This window comes from Furipterus horrens, unplaced genomic scaffold, assembly GCF_987537825.1.
Source record: "Furipterus horrens unplaced genomic scaffold, mFurHor1.1.pri manual_scaffold_1, whole genome shotgun sequence".
NCBI classification, from domain to species: domain Eukaryota; kingdom Metazoa; phylum Chordata; class Mammalia; order Chiroptera; family Furipteridae; genus Furipterus; species Furipterus horrens.
The window spans coordinates 165,902,611-165,920,058 of record NW_028327171.1 but is presented as its reverse complement, the minus strand read 5'-3'; the positions used below and the strand labels follow the sequence as shown (position 1 = coordinate 165,920,058).

At 40.2% G+C, this 17,448-nt stretch overlaps 1 protein-coding gene across 1 annotated transcript in view; it reads right to left on the bottom strand.

Annotated features, from left to right (window-relative positions):
* ERICH2 (glutamate rich 2) overlaps positions 1-8,880 on the bottom strand; it is a 36,587-nt gene extending 27,707 nt beyond the window's left edge. Inside the window, 1 exon segment of the mRNA XM_090287755.1 lies at positions 8,632-8,880. Within this exon segment, the coding sequence (XP_090143881.1) occupies positions 8,632-8,880 (249 nt within the window).
* Positions 8,881-17,448: the final 8,568 nt, after the last annotated feature.

Here is a 17,448-nt window from a genome sequence, read left to right as displayed (position 1 = left end):
TGTTATTAACTTTTTTAATTTTTAAAAATATGTTTATTGATTTGAGAGAGAGAGAGAGAAAAAGAAACATCGCTGTGAGAGAGAAACAGACTGGTTGCGTCCCATAAGTGCCCTGACCAGAGGTTGAACCTGCAATCTAGGTATGTGCTCTGACTGGTTATCAAATCCCCAACTTCTTGGTGTAGAGGATGAAGATCCAACCAACTGAGCCACACCAGCATGGGCTAGATGTTATCAACTTGATTATGCCTCTGAGAAGTTCACAGAGAGATAAAGTCCATCAGAAAAGCAAGGCATCTTTTTAGGAAAAACATTTGAAGACCTAACTCAAGAATAAATGATTTTACTTCTAATTCTCTAGGACAGTAGACACAGTTCAGAAGTTGAAACAATGCAATAATTAACAAAATAAGGCCTTAACAGAAGAAATCTAGGATGACCTATCCTGAGAAATACTTTCGCTCCACAGATTTCCACAATCCTGTGTGTTGCCATAAGACTGCCTGGGTAGACATCTCTTTATGTTTAGAGACTTCCTCTGTGTCCTAACTCTAGGATCTTTGTGGATTGCTATAGTCCACCCTTTACCTGGATGAAACATCAGTGTGTATAATTCTTATTCCATTTTTACCTGGTAATAGAAAAACCTAGGGTGGGCAGATCCTAGCCCTTGATGGAAACACAGGCTCTGCTACATCTGACTGCATTATTACCTAGGAAGTGTCCATTAATCTCCTTTCTTAACACCGAATCCCTAGTGGGCAGTACAGAATAACACTCAAGAGTTGGGGCTCTTGAGTGACAGCGATTGAATTCACATCCCAGGTCTACCACATGCCATGTAAGCTTGAGTTAATTATTTAATTTCTCTTTGCCTCAGTTCTTCCAACTGTAAAACAGGGATCACAGTGGTGCCAGCTTCACTGGGTCATTAATAAGGATTATATAGGATGATCTGGGTAAATTCTTTAGCACAGGGCATGGTACATGGAAGGGACACTATAGAAATAATTTGAAAAACTGGGAAGATGTTCTATGGGGCCGATTAAGATGGCTTAGGGAGCCCTGGCTGGTGTAGCTCAGTGGATTGAGTACAGGCCTGTGAACCAAAGTGTCACTGGTTTGATTCCCAGGCAGGGCACATGCCTGGGCTGCAGGCCAGGTTCCTCATTGGGGGTGTGAGAAAGGCAACCACACATTCATGTTTCTCTCCCTCTATTTCTCTCTCCCTTCCCCTCTTTCTAAAAATAAAATATAAAATATATATTTTAAAAAGATGGCTTAGGGAAACAAAAAAGGAGGCTTTACGTGATTGAGATAAGCAAATTAGCTTTGAAGACTTTTAATGAATTAATTTAAAAGCCAGCCCTGGCTGGTGTGGCTCAGTGATTTGGGCACTGGCCTACAAAGCAAAGGGTCACTGGTTTGATTCCCAGTCAGGGCACATGCCTGGGTTATGGGCCAGGTTCCCAGTTGGGGGCACATGAGAGGCAACCACATATTAATGTTACTCTCCCTCTCTTTCTTCCTTCCTTCTCCTCTAAGAATAAATAAAATCTTTAAAATATTTTCTTTAAAAAATAAAAATAAAAATCACACAAGCCCCAAAGTAATGATACTTGTTTAGAAAGATCATTGACTCCATGAAAAAAGCAGAGTAATTGAGAACACAGGTAAAGGTAAAGCAGTGGCAGACGGGCTGAGCAGAATGAGGTACAACCACTGTATAGGAAATATGCATTTTTCAAATACCTATCAATATGCAAAATATCTCTGGAAGGGGATGCTTTCAGAAAAGAAATAATAATATTGGTTGACTTTGGGGATGACTGCAGAACTGGGGTGGGAGTTTTTTACTTTATGTGCATTTGTACCTTTAAACTTTGAACAAAATAAACATATTATCTATTTTTAAAAAGACAATTTAAAATTTACAACATCATTTGTCTCTCTCTGTTTATCAATCTCTTACAGGCATGTGAGCTATCTGTTGCCCAGGTGCTTCTTCAATTCTCTTCTCCACCCAGTGGTACCTGTTCAAATTTGGGTCATGGTACCCACAAAGAACAGTACGTACACAGGTGCATACCTTGTATATTCATTACTATTGGTTATGGTTAATGTGAACATCACAACATGATTTAATAAGCCCTCTAAGTTTCTACCAACTGTTCCCTCTGGCGTTTGGAACATGGATGGACTCTCCTGATATCTTGCAACAATCCTAGTGGTAATGGGAACAACAGTGACGACAGTTCTCAATTTTCAAGTAACATTCATGGTCTATTTGACACAGACATTTGATGAGCACCTGCTATGTATCATATATTCTGTGTTAAGCCCTGGGATATAAGAGAAGCTCAAAATTTTAGAGAGGAAAGAGGTACTAACTCCCTACATACATGGGACAGACCAAGCTTCAAAGTACTGTACTAAATCTTTTCCTCTAAGAAGTTCTGATGTACTTTTCCATACTATCCAAACAAGATCAGTCAAATCCTTCTTTTAAGCTCATGGACTAGACATACCCAAGGAGAGTCTGCAGTCAGTGAAGGCAGATGAGGGGAAAGTCTAATCATCAGAGCTGTCCCTGAGCAACTTTCCATTTCCAGAACCAAGCTTGAGGCCTGGTCTCCAGGTTTGCTATATTACCCCAGGTATAATTTCTACAGGTATACCTAAAAAAAAGTATTTTCTACTGATACCTTCTTCTTCCTTATATGGCTAAAAGATCCAGCCCATTTGAATACAAGAGTAGTACTGTCCTAAGACACAGCAATCATAGTAATTCATAAGCTAACAGTGCCCGACCAAGGTGTGAGCACGTGATACAAGCTAAGTCCATCAACAACCTTTCTCTGAGACTTTTCAAAGTGGAATTATCATAGAAGTTGAAGAATATGAGTCTAGAATGGAGGTGCAGGTAAACATGGCTCACCTCCTTGCACAACCACAGCAAAAATTATGACTAAATTACAAAACAACTATCACCCAGAATCGTCAGAAAATTGAACTGTATGGAAGTCTGATAACCAAGGAATTAAGGAAGCCACATTCATCCAGATGGGTAGGAGGAGTGGAGAGGTGGAGACAAGGAATGGGCGGTCTCACACTCATATGTGGTGAATAAAAATTAGGAGAGATACTTTGGGAGCAAGGGATCCCAGCGCCACCCCAGACCAATCAGCCCGGGGTTTCAGTGCCAGGAAGATAAGTCCTCATAACTTATTGCTATACAAACCAGTGGTGGTTGGGGTGATGGAAGAAAGTGAGATTCTCAAGCATCTCCTCTTAACTGGCCCACAAAAGTCTTAGGATTTATGCAGGCTCACTCCCTCTGGGCTCCAGCACCAGGGCAGCAGCTGGAAGGGCACCAGTGGCATATGTAGAGAAACCGGTGTCTGGCATCAGGGCAAGTCCCAGGGGACATCTTCCTCCAGGACAAAACTGTACTGTCCTTTTCTGAGCTATCCTCCACACAGAGTCACAGAGTGGCATCACCATATCTGAGACTCCATCAACCTGGTTCACACTGTTGCCCACCATGGTGATTAACTAAGGCTTTGCCCCATCCAATTTACTGTCTGCTTTTATACAATAGGCCATGCTACTAAGACAGGGAGTCAAAGTAGCGCTACCCAATACATAAAAACAAACATAGGGAGGTGGCCAAAATGAAGAGACAAAGAATATGATCCAAATGAAAGAACAGAACAAAACTCCAGAAAAAGAACTAAACAAAATGGAGATAATACCACTCTGTCAGATGCAGAGTTCAAAACTCTGGTTATTAGGATGCTCAAGGAACTCATTGGGTACTTCAACAGCATAAAAAGGACCCAGACAGAAATGAAAGTTACACTAAGTGAAACAAAGAACAATTTACAGGGAATCAACAGTGGAGTGGATGAAGCCAAGAATCAAATCAATGATTTGGAACATAAGGAAGAAAGAAAAAACATTCAATCATAGCAAGAACAAAGAATCCAAAAGAACAAGGATAGACTAAGGAGACTCTGGGACAACTTCAAATGTAGCAACATTTGAATCATAGGGGTGCCAGAAGGAGAAAAAGCAAGAAATTGAAAGCTTATTTGAAAAAAATAATGAAAGAAAACTTACCTAATTTGGTGAAGGAAATAGACATACAAGTCCAGGAAGTGCAGAGAGTCTCAAAACAAGATGGATACAAAGAGGACCACACCAAGACACACCATAATTAAAATGCTAGTGGTTAAAGATAAAGAATCTTAAAAGCAGCAAAAGAAAAGCAGACAGTTACCCATAAGACTGTCAGCTGTTTTCTCAAAAGAAACTTTGCAGGCTAGAAGGGATTGACAAGAAGTATTTAAAGTGATGAAAAGCAAGGGCCTATAACCTACATTACTCTACCCAGCAAAGCTATCATTTAGAATGGAACGGCAGATAAAGTGCTTCCCCAACAAGGTAAAGCTAAAGGAGTTCATCATCACCAAGCCCTTATTATATGAAATGTTAAAGAGAACTATATAAGAAAAAGATCAAAACTATAAACATTAAAATGACAATAAATTCACAACTATCAACAATTGGATCTAAAAACAAACTAAGCAAAGAAGCAGAACAGGAACATAATCATAGGTATGAAGATCATTTGGAGGGTGATCAGTTGGGAGGGGAAGAGGGAGAATGGGGGAAAAGGTGCAGGGATTAAGAAGTACAAATTTGTAGGTACAGAATAGACAGGAAGATACTAAGAACAGTATAGGAAATGGAGTAGCCAAAAAACTTACATGCATGACCCATGGACATGGACTAAGGTGGGAGTGGGGGGCTTGCTGGAGGGAATGAGAAGTACTGGGTGGAGGGGAGCAAAGGGGAAAAATTGGGACAACTGTAATAGCATAATCAATAAAATATATTTTTAAAAATGAATATGAGTCTAGAGCTCCCAGTAGCCATGATTCTAGCTTCCAGGAAAAAAAGCGGCCTGAGAGTGAAGCAGAACATACAAAAGAATCAGGGATGGGAGATGAGGAGATGTGAGTGTGTGTGTGTGTGTGTGTGTGTGTGTGTGTGTGTGTGTGTGTGTTGAGAGAGAGAGAGAGGGAGACAGAGAGACAGAGAGAAAAAAAGCAGAGACAGACGAGACAGATGATGTTTGAGTCCGTTTCCAGCTCAGTCTCTGCCTTTACTATGAGCCAATTAATTTCCTTTTGCCAAAACAAGCTGGAGTTGATTTTTGACATTTCATGCCAAAAAAAGACCTTGACAAATATGGTTCCTACTCCTTGAAACCAAAAGAGACTAACATACCTGATACCATGTAATAAGAGCTACATATTCGAAATAAGATAGCCGGAGGAAGCACAGAGTGAAAAGTGGTGAACTCTACCTGCTATGGGGAGAAAGATTGAGTCAGGCTTCATGATGAAGCTGGCATTTACTTAACCAAGTCAAGACCAACTAGTCAGGCAACAAAAGGGAAAGAATAGGTGAAATCATAACATATGTGGAAGTAAATTTTAAAGGTCATTAATTACTGTGTGCTAATAATTTTCACTTTAATCAGTAGGCAATAGAAAGCAAATCAAGCCTTTGAAATTTTGTGGAGGGTTAATCTGAGAGAGAATGTAAGAGCTTATTTCTAAAAGAAAGGGCTTGGTTCTTGTCTTTGTAGCTATATTAGTCTTGACTTTTGTTTGCAAGTTACAGAACCATACTGCAGTTAGTTTAGGCAAAAAAAGAAAAAAGAAAAGAAAGAGTTGGCTCACACAATTCAAGAGTTGAATACCCAAGTTGTATGGAATTCAAGAAGACACAGTGGCTACAGATGTGTTTAAGGGTGCGGCAGGGAGGGTCGCAATTTCCCTTGTTCGTTTTAGCTTCTCCCTGCATGTGGACCTCATTTTCTCTCTCACTGCAGACAGATTTTCTACACATGGTACAAAACAGGGCTCTCAGCAATGCTTCTTATATGTGATGTAATGCCAGCCTCTTAAAAATCAAAAACCTCAATGAAGGGCCCAATTAGTTTATAGACAGGATTTTTTGAGATAAACTCAAGCCACCTTAAAAAAAAAATCTTGTGCCTAGTGCACTCCATGTCACATAATCTGGTGCTCAATAAATATCTGTTGAGTGAATGGACTGGGAAGGAAGGAAACAAGAAAGCAAAGGAAAAGAATGTATTAAACTAGAGCTTCACTGTCCAATATGGTAGCCACTAGTCATAAGTGGCTATGAGAACTTGAAATGTGTTCAATATGAGATATGTACACTGGACAATAAAGACTTAGTAGCAAAAAAAAAAAAAAAAAGAATGTAAAACATCTCATAGCTTCCATCCTCTCAGTAAGTGTTCACTAACCAGCAGTTATGGGAGTCAAATAGGTTTCATTTGGATTCTACAGGTTTCAGATACAAGCTTTTATAAAATGAGTGACCAACATTTAAGATTCAGATTTCATAAAATTCTTATTTTAAGTTTTTCTCCTAATATGGGAAGACATATTTTTTCTTCACCCCACTTTTGCAATTATTTTATCCTTTTGCGCTATTTGTTTTTATAAGCGATCTTGTATTCCCACAGGTGAAGAGTGAACTACTAAATAGACAGCTATATGCTCAGGCCCCACAACTGTACTGAGGAGAGACAGAGTTGATTAAGCAGCTTCCACCCTGGGAGAGGAACCCATTAATGGGGAAACATAAAAGGACATGGGGGCAGTATTTCATTGCATAGCTTAAATGTGTATAAAATGGCTTCAGTGATCATCTATCACTTATATTCTTATTAAAAAGTGGTTACATGTAAACTTCCGTGTATTTCCTTTACAACATAAGATTGTGACCAGACTCGGGAGTCCGATTGCCTATGTTCAAATCCCAGCAAACTGCGTGACCTTGAGCACATTCCTTGACCTCTCTATAATTTACTTTCCTCAACTGTAAAATGAATATAAAAATATTATCTACCTCATAGAGTTATTGTGAGGGTTAATATAAATAACTAATAATAATAGTAGCACCTATTGCCTACTATAATTATAATTATTACAACTGCTATAGCAGGGAAAGTGCCGGAGGTAAACTCTGACTTAAGGAAGCCAGATCTAAGTGCACAATTGAGACTGGATGGGGCAAAGGAGGGGGAGGAACACTGGACGTTTAGCTCCAAGGTGGTAGTAGGAAACTCTGGAATTCTGGAGTGTGCAGTGGAATCCTACAGAGGTGTTGGAATTCAGCTCTGGTAAACTCTTAACATTTAAAGAGGAGTGTTGTTGTTTTCCTGAGATTAGAAAAAGAAAAAAATAACTTCCATTAGCAAAAAATAAAAATTAACAAGGTGGATTTGGGGAACATACTTGGTTTTCGGGAGAGTGAAACATCAAAAAACATTCTCAGTATTTTTTTCAGATTTATTAAAAAAAACTTCTAGGGGTCTCCTGGGGTAAGAACGGATTCATTCATTCACTCTCTAGGAAGTCAGACGATGACAAGTTTATAATTATGCTACGTGTTAAATGCTATTGGGACGCAGCATAAGTAGTCTAAAGACCACACTATGACTTCAGAAATCTCAGGTCAATTTCGTCATCTCAAGGCTGAAGACTGAACCTTACAAGTGATCCGTTGTCCAAGCCTCTCATTGTACAGAAGTATGAAAATAAAGCCCGCGGAGGTTAAATAAGTTGTCCAAATTCCACAGGAATTTTTTATGGCTGAGTAATTATGTCTAGAGAGTAATGACGTCTTAACTACAGCCAGTGAGTACTTGCTTCTATTGGCCATCAAGTTGTTTCCCAAAAAAAAAAAAAAAAAAAAAAAAAAAGACGAAGAAGAAAAAAGGAAGGAAAAGAAAAAGAAAAAAAAAAAAAGACAAGAAAAGGAAAGGAAATTTTAAAGTGGGGGGAGGAGTTACAAGTACCGAGGGAAGTAGCGGAAGCCCTGAGATGGAACTTGGCAATTTTCACTTGAGCCAGGGACAGCGGGGCGGAGAGGAGTTGGCACATGGGAATCCGCAGGTCAGAGCATGTGGCGTCCAGCCTGTCAGAACTGTCCCGTTATCACACACACTCACGTAGACACTAATATCCTTTCACCGTGCTCAACTAAAGCCGGAGGAGGAAACGAAGTGCGAGGCGCACCTCCAGCCGCGCGGATCCGACCTTCTCGTGCGCCGCCTCAGCAGCCGTGAAGCCCCAGAGCCCAAACCTGGAGGATCCAGAGAAGTTTGCGGATTCAGGCGCCGGGCCGGGGTGGTCCGAGGTGAGAAATGAGCCTGGCTGCAGGCGGGGATGGGGAGAGGGAGACCCGCAGTCGCCGCGGCGCCTCTTACCCGCTCGTGGCCCTCTCACGCTGATCATCTGAAAGGCAGTCCGAGAAGGCAAGCGTAGCTGGCGTTCCACGCGGGTTTCGGAGCAAAGAGCTGTGGACGCCTCGTCGCCATGGAGACGAAACGGCTCGCCGCTGGAGCCTGGGCCCGGGGAGCCGCCCAGAGAACCGGGGAAAGGGGCGGGGCTGAGGAGGAGCGAGCTCCGGAAGCTGAAGAGGGGCGTGGAGGGGGCGGGCCACACCTGGGGAACGGGGGAGGGCGCGAGAAGCAGGGGGCGGGACGGGGCGGGCCCTGGACGGGACCGAGTGGCGAACCTGAGGGGGCGGGGCGGGGCGAGCCTGGATAGGAGCTGAGGGGCGGGGCAAGGGTGGGGCGGGGGCGGAGCAATCTCGGGGACCCTGGTTGGGTGCCCGGCCCGAGACCAGGATCCGAGAGGGCCCTGCTGTTGCAGGGGTCCTGCCACAGAGCGAATTAGGTGCATACGCCCTCGGACGCAGGTCCGCACGCGCACCGGTTACTTTGAGAAAGGCAGAAGGAAGGAGGATTGAAATATCGTTGTCCATGCCTGGTCCAATTCTTGGCAGGGAGAGGGAAAAGGGTGGGGTGGTCTCGTTAGTGTTTTAAACTTGTGAAGTAAAAGGAGAAGCCTCGAATTGGGAGAGATGGTTTGTACCTGGATGTGAATGAAGACATGTCCCCTGCAGAACTTGGTCCCCCAACCTGAGGTCGCTCTAAGAAGATTATAGGTTTCTTGGGTCATCTCTGGACGCCAGTTTTCCCAGAAATGAGATTCGAGTGATTAGAACCAGGGACGCCACCTCTGCCACCAACCACGGCCAACTCTCGGGTGAAATAGACATTGGCCAATGAAAGTTTTACTGCTTAAATGACTCTCTTGTCACAGAAGCTTGGTCCCTCAAGCTTGGCTTCAAGGAAGGAATTGGTTTTCTCCACTGGGGATAGGGGAAGTCACTAGGATTGATTTGTTGCTAGGCAACGTGTTTTGAAGGAAGTGGGTTTGTTGGAATCTATATCTGTATTCGAATTTCACTGAGTAGCCCCGATATGAGCTATAATTGCTATTTAACCTTTGGGCTTAGGTGCCCTCTGGGAATATGTACCTTGGTAGATGGTTGTGAGCTTCAAATGACATAAAATATATAAAGCTCTGACATGTGGAAGATGATTAATAAGTAGTAATTTTACATTTATTTATTTTTAATACTATTATTAAAATAGAACCAGTTGGGCCATTTCAGGAACCGAAAGTATGCAGAGTTTCTTATATAAAAATTTTAAAGTTTTTATATTTTTAATTGATTTTAGAGAGAAAGGAAGGGCAAGGGAGGGAGGTGGGAGAGAGAGAGAGAGAGAGAAACATCAGTTTGTTGTTCCACTTACTGATGCGTTCATTGGTTGACTCTCATATGTGCCCTGACCATGGATCAAATCCTCAACTCTGGCTTTTCTGGTGGACACTAACCAACTCAGTGTACCCCGTTAGGGTTCAGTTATTTTTAAATTTTCTTAATCATCTGCCCACATTCACTCTGAATCTCCTTGGACCCCTGGATGAAAGGAAGTAGGCAAAGGAGTAAAGCCAGAATGGAAGTTTTTTTAAAGAATTCAGTGAAGTCATTGACAAATACATCCCTAATTTGGTAAGGGCATAGAAAATCACTACCTCTTTCCCTTATTATAGGAACACCCTTACATAGCAGATGTCTGAAGGTTGTAGACTTTTCATTCAAATAAGGCAAAGGGAAATTCATTATATTTCTTGACCAATATTTTTGAAAACATTAGCTTTGATGAGTTTGCTTTGTACTGATGAATGGGTAATATCTGATTGGCTATGCCCATTGTCCCATTCCAAGAAAAGTAAGAAAACCCCAGCTCTGATTAAGCTTTCCCTTCCTACCGCTCTTCCTCCCAACAAAAGATCAAGTGCATTTGTAGAAGGTAGTGTTTTCAGTGTTTATTTATTATTCCTGAAAGAAGGGGCAAAAAATGGTTTAATGACCTTCAGGCATAAAAATATTTTCTCCACATGGAGGGTGGTTAGATTTGGCTTCCACCTTGGGCCTCATGATTTTCAAGTGCAAAGTGAGGATAATATATACTACCTGCCCCAATAGCTTAAAACATGAAATGAGAGAAAATAGGCTCCTGACACAGAGCCTGGCACATGATAATTGATCAATAACTTAGCTATTCTTACTATTTCTACTACAATATTATGTATATGAATAAAGAGGAGCTGTAAGGATTAAAGATCATTTAGGTAAAGTGCCTGTCCCAGTGCCTATTTGAATGCAGGATGGTTATTTTATTTCTCACTGATGAAAAAACACATTTCACCTTTGTATAAGTTCAGAAATAATTTGCCTATCTCTGTAAGTTTTGTTCGGAAATTATTAGTGTAATACTCAAAGGTAGAGTATAATTTAGCTCTGGCTCATGCATTCAGGCCACTGAATAAATTACCAAAAGTATCTGTCTAGTGAGGGTTTATTCTAAAAAATGATAGAGAAAAGCCAAACACTGTTATACAAATACTGAATTACCCTACAACAAGTACCTTTTATTAAACTCCACGCTTTTTTAATGATAAATCTTTATTACATACCTGCATGTTAGCAGAGCACCATAAAAATGTTTAAATAACATTTAGTGTTCTGATTATAAAAGTAATATATACTCATGATAGACAATTTACAACACACAGAGAAACACAAAGAAAAAATAAAAACCATCTCAATAATTTTACCCTTTTTGTGTCTGTATATACTTATAAGATTCATATTAGATAGCATATCATTGGTATCATCCTCTTTGTCTTAAAATTTGCCCCAGTGTGTTTAAAAAGTCTTCAAAACATTTTAGTGGTCATATGTTATGTAATACATATAAACCACAATTTACCCATAAGTATTCAACCAGTCACCAATTTGGAAAGTTCCAAGTTTTCTCCTGTAATTCATATTTCAAGAATATTTATTGAGTTCTTATTATATAGTAGGTGCTATGCGAGGCATAAGACTGGAGTGGTGAACAGTAACTGTAAATATAATGTTTTGATGAACATCTTTGTAAATAAATTTTTGATAGCATCTTGCATTCTTACACTGAATTCCTAGGACTATGGAAACAACTTCAAAAAAGGATTTTTTTTTTCTGGTTCAAAGGCAAACTTAAATAAAATTCTGAACTGTAAAATATTAACTTTTGGAAAATTGCCAACAGACTTAATATTTATTTTGTGCAAAGTGTGAACTTACCCAGAAGATGCTTTCTCTTTTAGTGACTGTGAAACATCAAGGGTGGCTGAAGTGTATTGACTTTGGCTTTTATCTCTAATTCTTTCCAGGATTTGCAGATTTTCTCAATAGTGTGAGATTGTTTGAAGTCTATGCAAATTGCCCTACTTCCTCCTCTCAGAGTTAAAATGTCAACTATTTTATTTCTAGCTTTCCTCTTGTAAACACATGGCTTTTCTACATTTCTTTCATTTACCTTCCTGTGTGAAACATTTTGTAATCTTCACACTTTTTAACTTTCAAACCCAAGTTATAATATACACATTCCTATATGGTACTGACATACCCTGTACTTAATTTTAGTCAAGAAACATCATTTAAATTAACCAATGTATTTAGAGAATTTCATAATAAAGATTATTTATTAAAAATAATTACTACTTACATACACACCCTCCCTACTATTGTTTGACAATTAAATGTTTATATATAAGGTTGAACCATATGAAATTGCCATTTGTGGACTAAAAATAGTCAAATGACAACTTCATGTGTTTCTATCTATATCATTAACTAGTTTATGATTTTTCAACTTCAAATATTGGATTTCCTCATTATTATACTAACAATTTCTTTTATGATTACACAAGATTGTGTTTGCTTTTACTTTCATAAATTCTGGAATCTAGACAGGAGAGTGCCATAAAATGTTTATTTATTATTTCAGAGACAGTAGAGGGAGCCTGGAGCCAAAACATTGTTATTTTAGGCTTCACATAAATGATGATTGTCTTTCAATTCTTGATGTATGGATGAATTTAAATACTATTTCACATATATATATTTCATATATATATATAAACACACACACACACACACATATATATATGAAATAGCAGTCTTAAAAAAAAGTTGGTTGTACCTTTAATAAGGTAGGAAGGGAAAGGTTAGCTGCCAATTCATGCTAGACCCCATCGGGGTTCATGCTGGGACCCACTTGACTCCCATTGTCCTCTCTCTGCATAAAACTGGAGACAGCACAGGGCCACAGTGACATATTTGTGCCCTACCATTTTTCTCCTTCAACCGATAATGTAAATCATCCGTTTCCAAGGGCATTACATCATGATTATTTTATCAGAACTTCAAAAATGTCACTATCTCTAATTATCTTATTAAAGTGTCTGTGGTTTAGGTGACTGCTCCTCCAGACATTTAAGGAGATATTTTGATCCTGTCTTGAGCTCACATCCTCCCAGGAAGGAATAAATTACCATTCCTTTCACAGAGCAGGAATTTTTGTTGGCCCTTAATTAAAGATGTTTCTTGCTGACCAGTCCTCAACCATTCTTATCCTCACTTTTTGTTAATTGCTTCGGTCCTGGTGTTATAAAGAGGTCCCCAAGATAATTGGTGGTCCCCATTATTCTTCTGTGTAGGGAGGGCTCCAAGGCCCGGAGGTAACATGAATCCTGAATCTAGAGGTAAGTTGAAGGATATCTCTATTTAAAAACCTAACAGTCCACAGAACATAGGTAGAATCAGTTTGCTACAACAGGGTTTCCTAAACTGGTGTTAGGGGGAAATTCTTCTGGTATGTTAATAACATGCAGAGAAAAAAAAGTATGCCTGGGAGGAAATGAGTTTGTAAACTTTTAAACGGAGTTTTGTTTTGTTTAACTGGGAACTCTCAGAGGCTTTAATATGCTAATTTATTTAGTCTCTCAGAGGGAGATTTTTAATATATAGCCTTTCTCAAATTTATTTGACCAGAAAATTTCACTTATTTTCTAGGGCCATTTGGGAAGTCTTGGAATGCTAGATGCCTCCTCTGTGATTTGAAGCTAGCTCCAAGTGAGAAAAATGCCCTGTCAGTCCCCAACTAAATCGGGAATCAGCTAACCTAAAATTGTAATGGAAAAAGCAAACACATCTGGGAATTTTAACCAACTACATATTGAGACGAAGGGTCAAAATGGAAAAACTAAGTACAAGTAGAAGGATTTATCATGGAAGCTGGAAAAGAACATGTTAGGAAAAAATATCCTGTTAGAATATCACCCTCTTTTTATTTTTCTTTTTGGTTTTCTTTTACCTCTTTCCCCTCAATTACTAAACAAGCCTTAAGTCACATAGCCTTAAAACAAAACAAAATGAAATCAATAAAAATACCTAAAATACTTGGCACTGGAAAGTGCCCGCCTTCTCTTTTCTGCATGGATTCTTACATGCTGGCACCCATATACCAGTTTTCAGTCATTGCTCAGCACACTTTTGCTGGCTTTGCCAAGGTGCTGCTAAAACACACTCCCTGGCAAATGGTGTAGGATTCAATGGGAGGACCTTTCTGTTCATGCTTTACTAAGCTCTCCGCTGCATTTGACATAATTCTCACCCCCAATCCCTTTTTATTCAGTTACAGTTGACATTCAATATTGTTAGTTTCAGGAGTACACCAGAGTGTACATTTATATAACTTATGAAGTGATTCTCTTGGTAAGTCTAGTACCCACCTGGCACCATACATAGACTTTTCACCCCTTTCTGCAACTTTTTTTTTTTTTTTTTTTTTTTTAGTTTTTGTGCACCTCTCTTCCAGTACTCATACTTCATGGGCTTCTTTGTGGTGTGTCTGCCTGTGCCCACCCTCTAAAATCTTGGTGCACCCCAAGATCCCCTTGCGTCCCACTTTACATGGTCCTTCTGGAGTCACATCCATCACCAGTATGCCCACTGGTATTAAACTTTACATTGAGCTTCAGGCTCATATAATCTAACTACATGCTGGAGAGATACATTTCCTTAGATACTCCACAGACATCTCAAACTGTCCAAAACTGAACTTATCAATTTTCTCTTTGCCCCAAATGTCACTGTGACCATACACCTACCTTCATGTCATTAAATCCAACAGGAATTTTTCATCTCATCTTATTTAACCTTTCAGCTATACTTGACACTGTTGGCATTCCTGCATTCTTGAGACACTCCTTGTTTTCTGTGGGTCAATTCCTTGTTGCTGTGACACTATGTATATCTCTGTTTTTCTTCCTCTCTCTCTCTGGCTGCCACTTTCTTTCCCTTCCCTTCCTTTCCCTTCCCTTCCCTTCCCTTCCCTTCCCTTCCCTTCCCTTCCCTTCCCTTCCCTTCTCTGTCTCTCTCTGTCTCTGTCTCTCTTTCCCTCTCTTTTTCTCTTTCTTTCTTGCAAGTTTGTTTCTCTACCCAATATTTAAATATAGGAGTTTCTTAAGACTCTTCCCTGGGCTCCTGCATTGCTGGTCTATTATTGCATCTCAAAACTTAGTAGCTTAACAATAGCACATATTTTATTTGTTCATGATTCTGATGATCAGCAAATTGAATTTGGCTTGGCTGAGGTGTTCCTGCTGCTCTTGCCTATGGTCACTCAGGCAGCTACAGTTATCTGATGACAAACTGAAGCCTGGGTGATCTAAAATGACCTTACCTATAGTATGGTGGTTAGTGATGGCTGTCCCTGTCATTATCACTTATCCTCAAGAAGGCTAATCTAGGCTTCTTAACATAGCAGTCTCAAGGGCAAGAGCAGAGCTGCAAGGCCTCTTGATATCTAGGGTCAGATCATCCCCATAATGTTACTTTTACCATATTTTATTGGTCAAAGCAAGTCACAAGGCTTTTCCAGACTTTACAGGTGGGAAAAAGGAATTCCACTTCTTCATAAGAGACAAAATCATGTAAAAAGTCATGCAAACCAGGATGAGAGAAATATGTGCTCATTTTTTTACTGTATATTGTATTGTGTACTTCTTACTCTGTATTCATTTCCTAACAGATTTCATCCATTCACTTGGCTCATTGTCTATTGATATACCATCAATGACCCCCTAATGTATGTCACCTTCTCAGATCTCACCTCTAAACTTATATAGCATGTGACTCCTTGACCTCTTACTTGGATATGTCAATGATACTTCAAGATCAATAGCTCTAAAACTACATTAATGACCTTCCACCAGAATTATTGTCCTGTTTCAGTGTTCCCTATTTTTAGTGAATAGAACCATTAACTAGCAGACTGAACAAATATCTCTTTTTTATTCCCCATTTTCATTCCGTAAGACAGGTCAATTGTAAGTACTAAATAATTCTCCACACCATGTTCTTTTCTCCATTTCCATTTCTATCACTTTAGACCAAGCTACCAGAACCCCTTCCTTGAATTACTGAAACTGTTTCTTAGTGTCACTACATCCACTCTTATCTCCTCATCAAATTTCAATCTCCAAGAGCAGCATGATCTTTTAAACTGCAATTTAAGAACTTTTTGCTCAAGATGAAAAACTAGGCTTGTATGTTTATCCTCTTCCTCTCAATACCTTTATTAAGATAATATAAGAATGAAAAAGGCCTAAATCCACAGCAGAGAGAATGGGAGTGGAGTAGTGACCATCAGACTACACTTACTTAGAGAGAATGATGAGTCAGGAGCTAAAATCTACATAAAATGTATTACTGTAGAATCTAGTAGTGCACTGTTATTATGTTTCTTTTTTTTCTCATTTTTAAACTCTTAAAACCACTTGCTTGGTTAAATCCACAGCCCTGGTTAAATCCAGTTCTCTACCATCTTCATGCCTGTATCAGCCCAGCAGACTGTGACTAATAGAAAACACATGACTAGTTTCATTTTAAATTCATTATGGTTAACCTCAAGGGGGTCATCAATGTATCACTGAACCACATGTCCTTAGGCCATCTGTTCTCCCTTTCTCCTATACCAGTGGTTTTCAAATGGCAGTTATATTCCAAAAAAATAGTTTAAGGGAATCAGCTATCAGATCCTTACATCTGTATGGACTCTTTTCTAAAATTTTCCTGCATCTCCTCTCACTTTATAAAAGAAAAGCATACCTCTCACCCATCTCAAATCCAGAGGTGACCCCATGCTGTAAGTACTTCATGGCCCAAGCCGAAGGGCAGTTCCTTTTTGTGATAGACCAAGAGATATTTTGGGAGACTTTCAGTCAAGATGGAGGCATAAGCAGACATGGCTTGCCTCTTCACAAAACCACATCAAAATTACAACTAGAATTCGGGAGGGATATCTAAGGAGTGAGGAGTCCCAGATCCACACAAGGAGACCCCAGCCCAGGGTTCCAGTGCCAGGAAGATAAGTCCCCACAACTTCTGGCTGCAAAAACCAGTGGGGATTGAGTCAGTGGAAGAAACTGCTGGAACCCCAAGCAGTTCCTCTTAAAGAACCCACACATGGACTCACCTACTCAGACTCACTCCCTCTGAGCTCCAGCACCAGGGTAGCAGCTCGAAAAGCACCAGTGGTATACAGGGAGAAACTGAAGTGTCTGGCATCAAGGCGAACAGAGGCTATTGTCTCTTCTAAACCCTACCCCCACAGAGCCAGGAAACTGGCACCACACCTGAGATTTTATTAACCTGGCTAACACTGTTTGACCTGCCTTCGAGATCTCCAGAGACTCCACGCTACTCAACTCATGGGCCCACCCAAGCTGCTTTTCCACATGAATGGCCGGTCTTGGCTCATGCTTGAAAAGCCCCTAAATCCTATCAAACAAGCAACAGCTGGCCTTAGTGACCTCCAGGCCCAGCACTATCAGTAGCCAGCTTAGATTCAACAGCAGGGCTTCGCCTGAGACTCTCCAAGCTTGGCACAAGTAGCAGCCATCTCAGATTGCTTTATAGTTCAGGCAAGGTACCCCAGGCAAAACACAGGTGGGGACTGACATTGGCCTGCACCACCCAGTAAACCCCAGGGCCAGTGCATTCAATGGACAGTACAGACCATGTTGGAGTACAACCATCCCGCCCCTGCACAGCTGATCCTCCATGGAAGGTGGAGGTTGGTGGTCA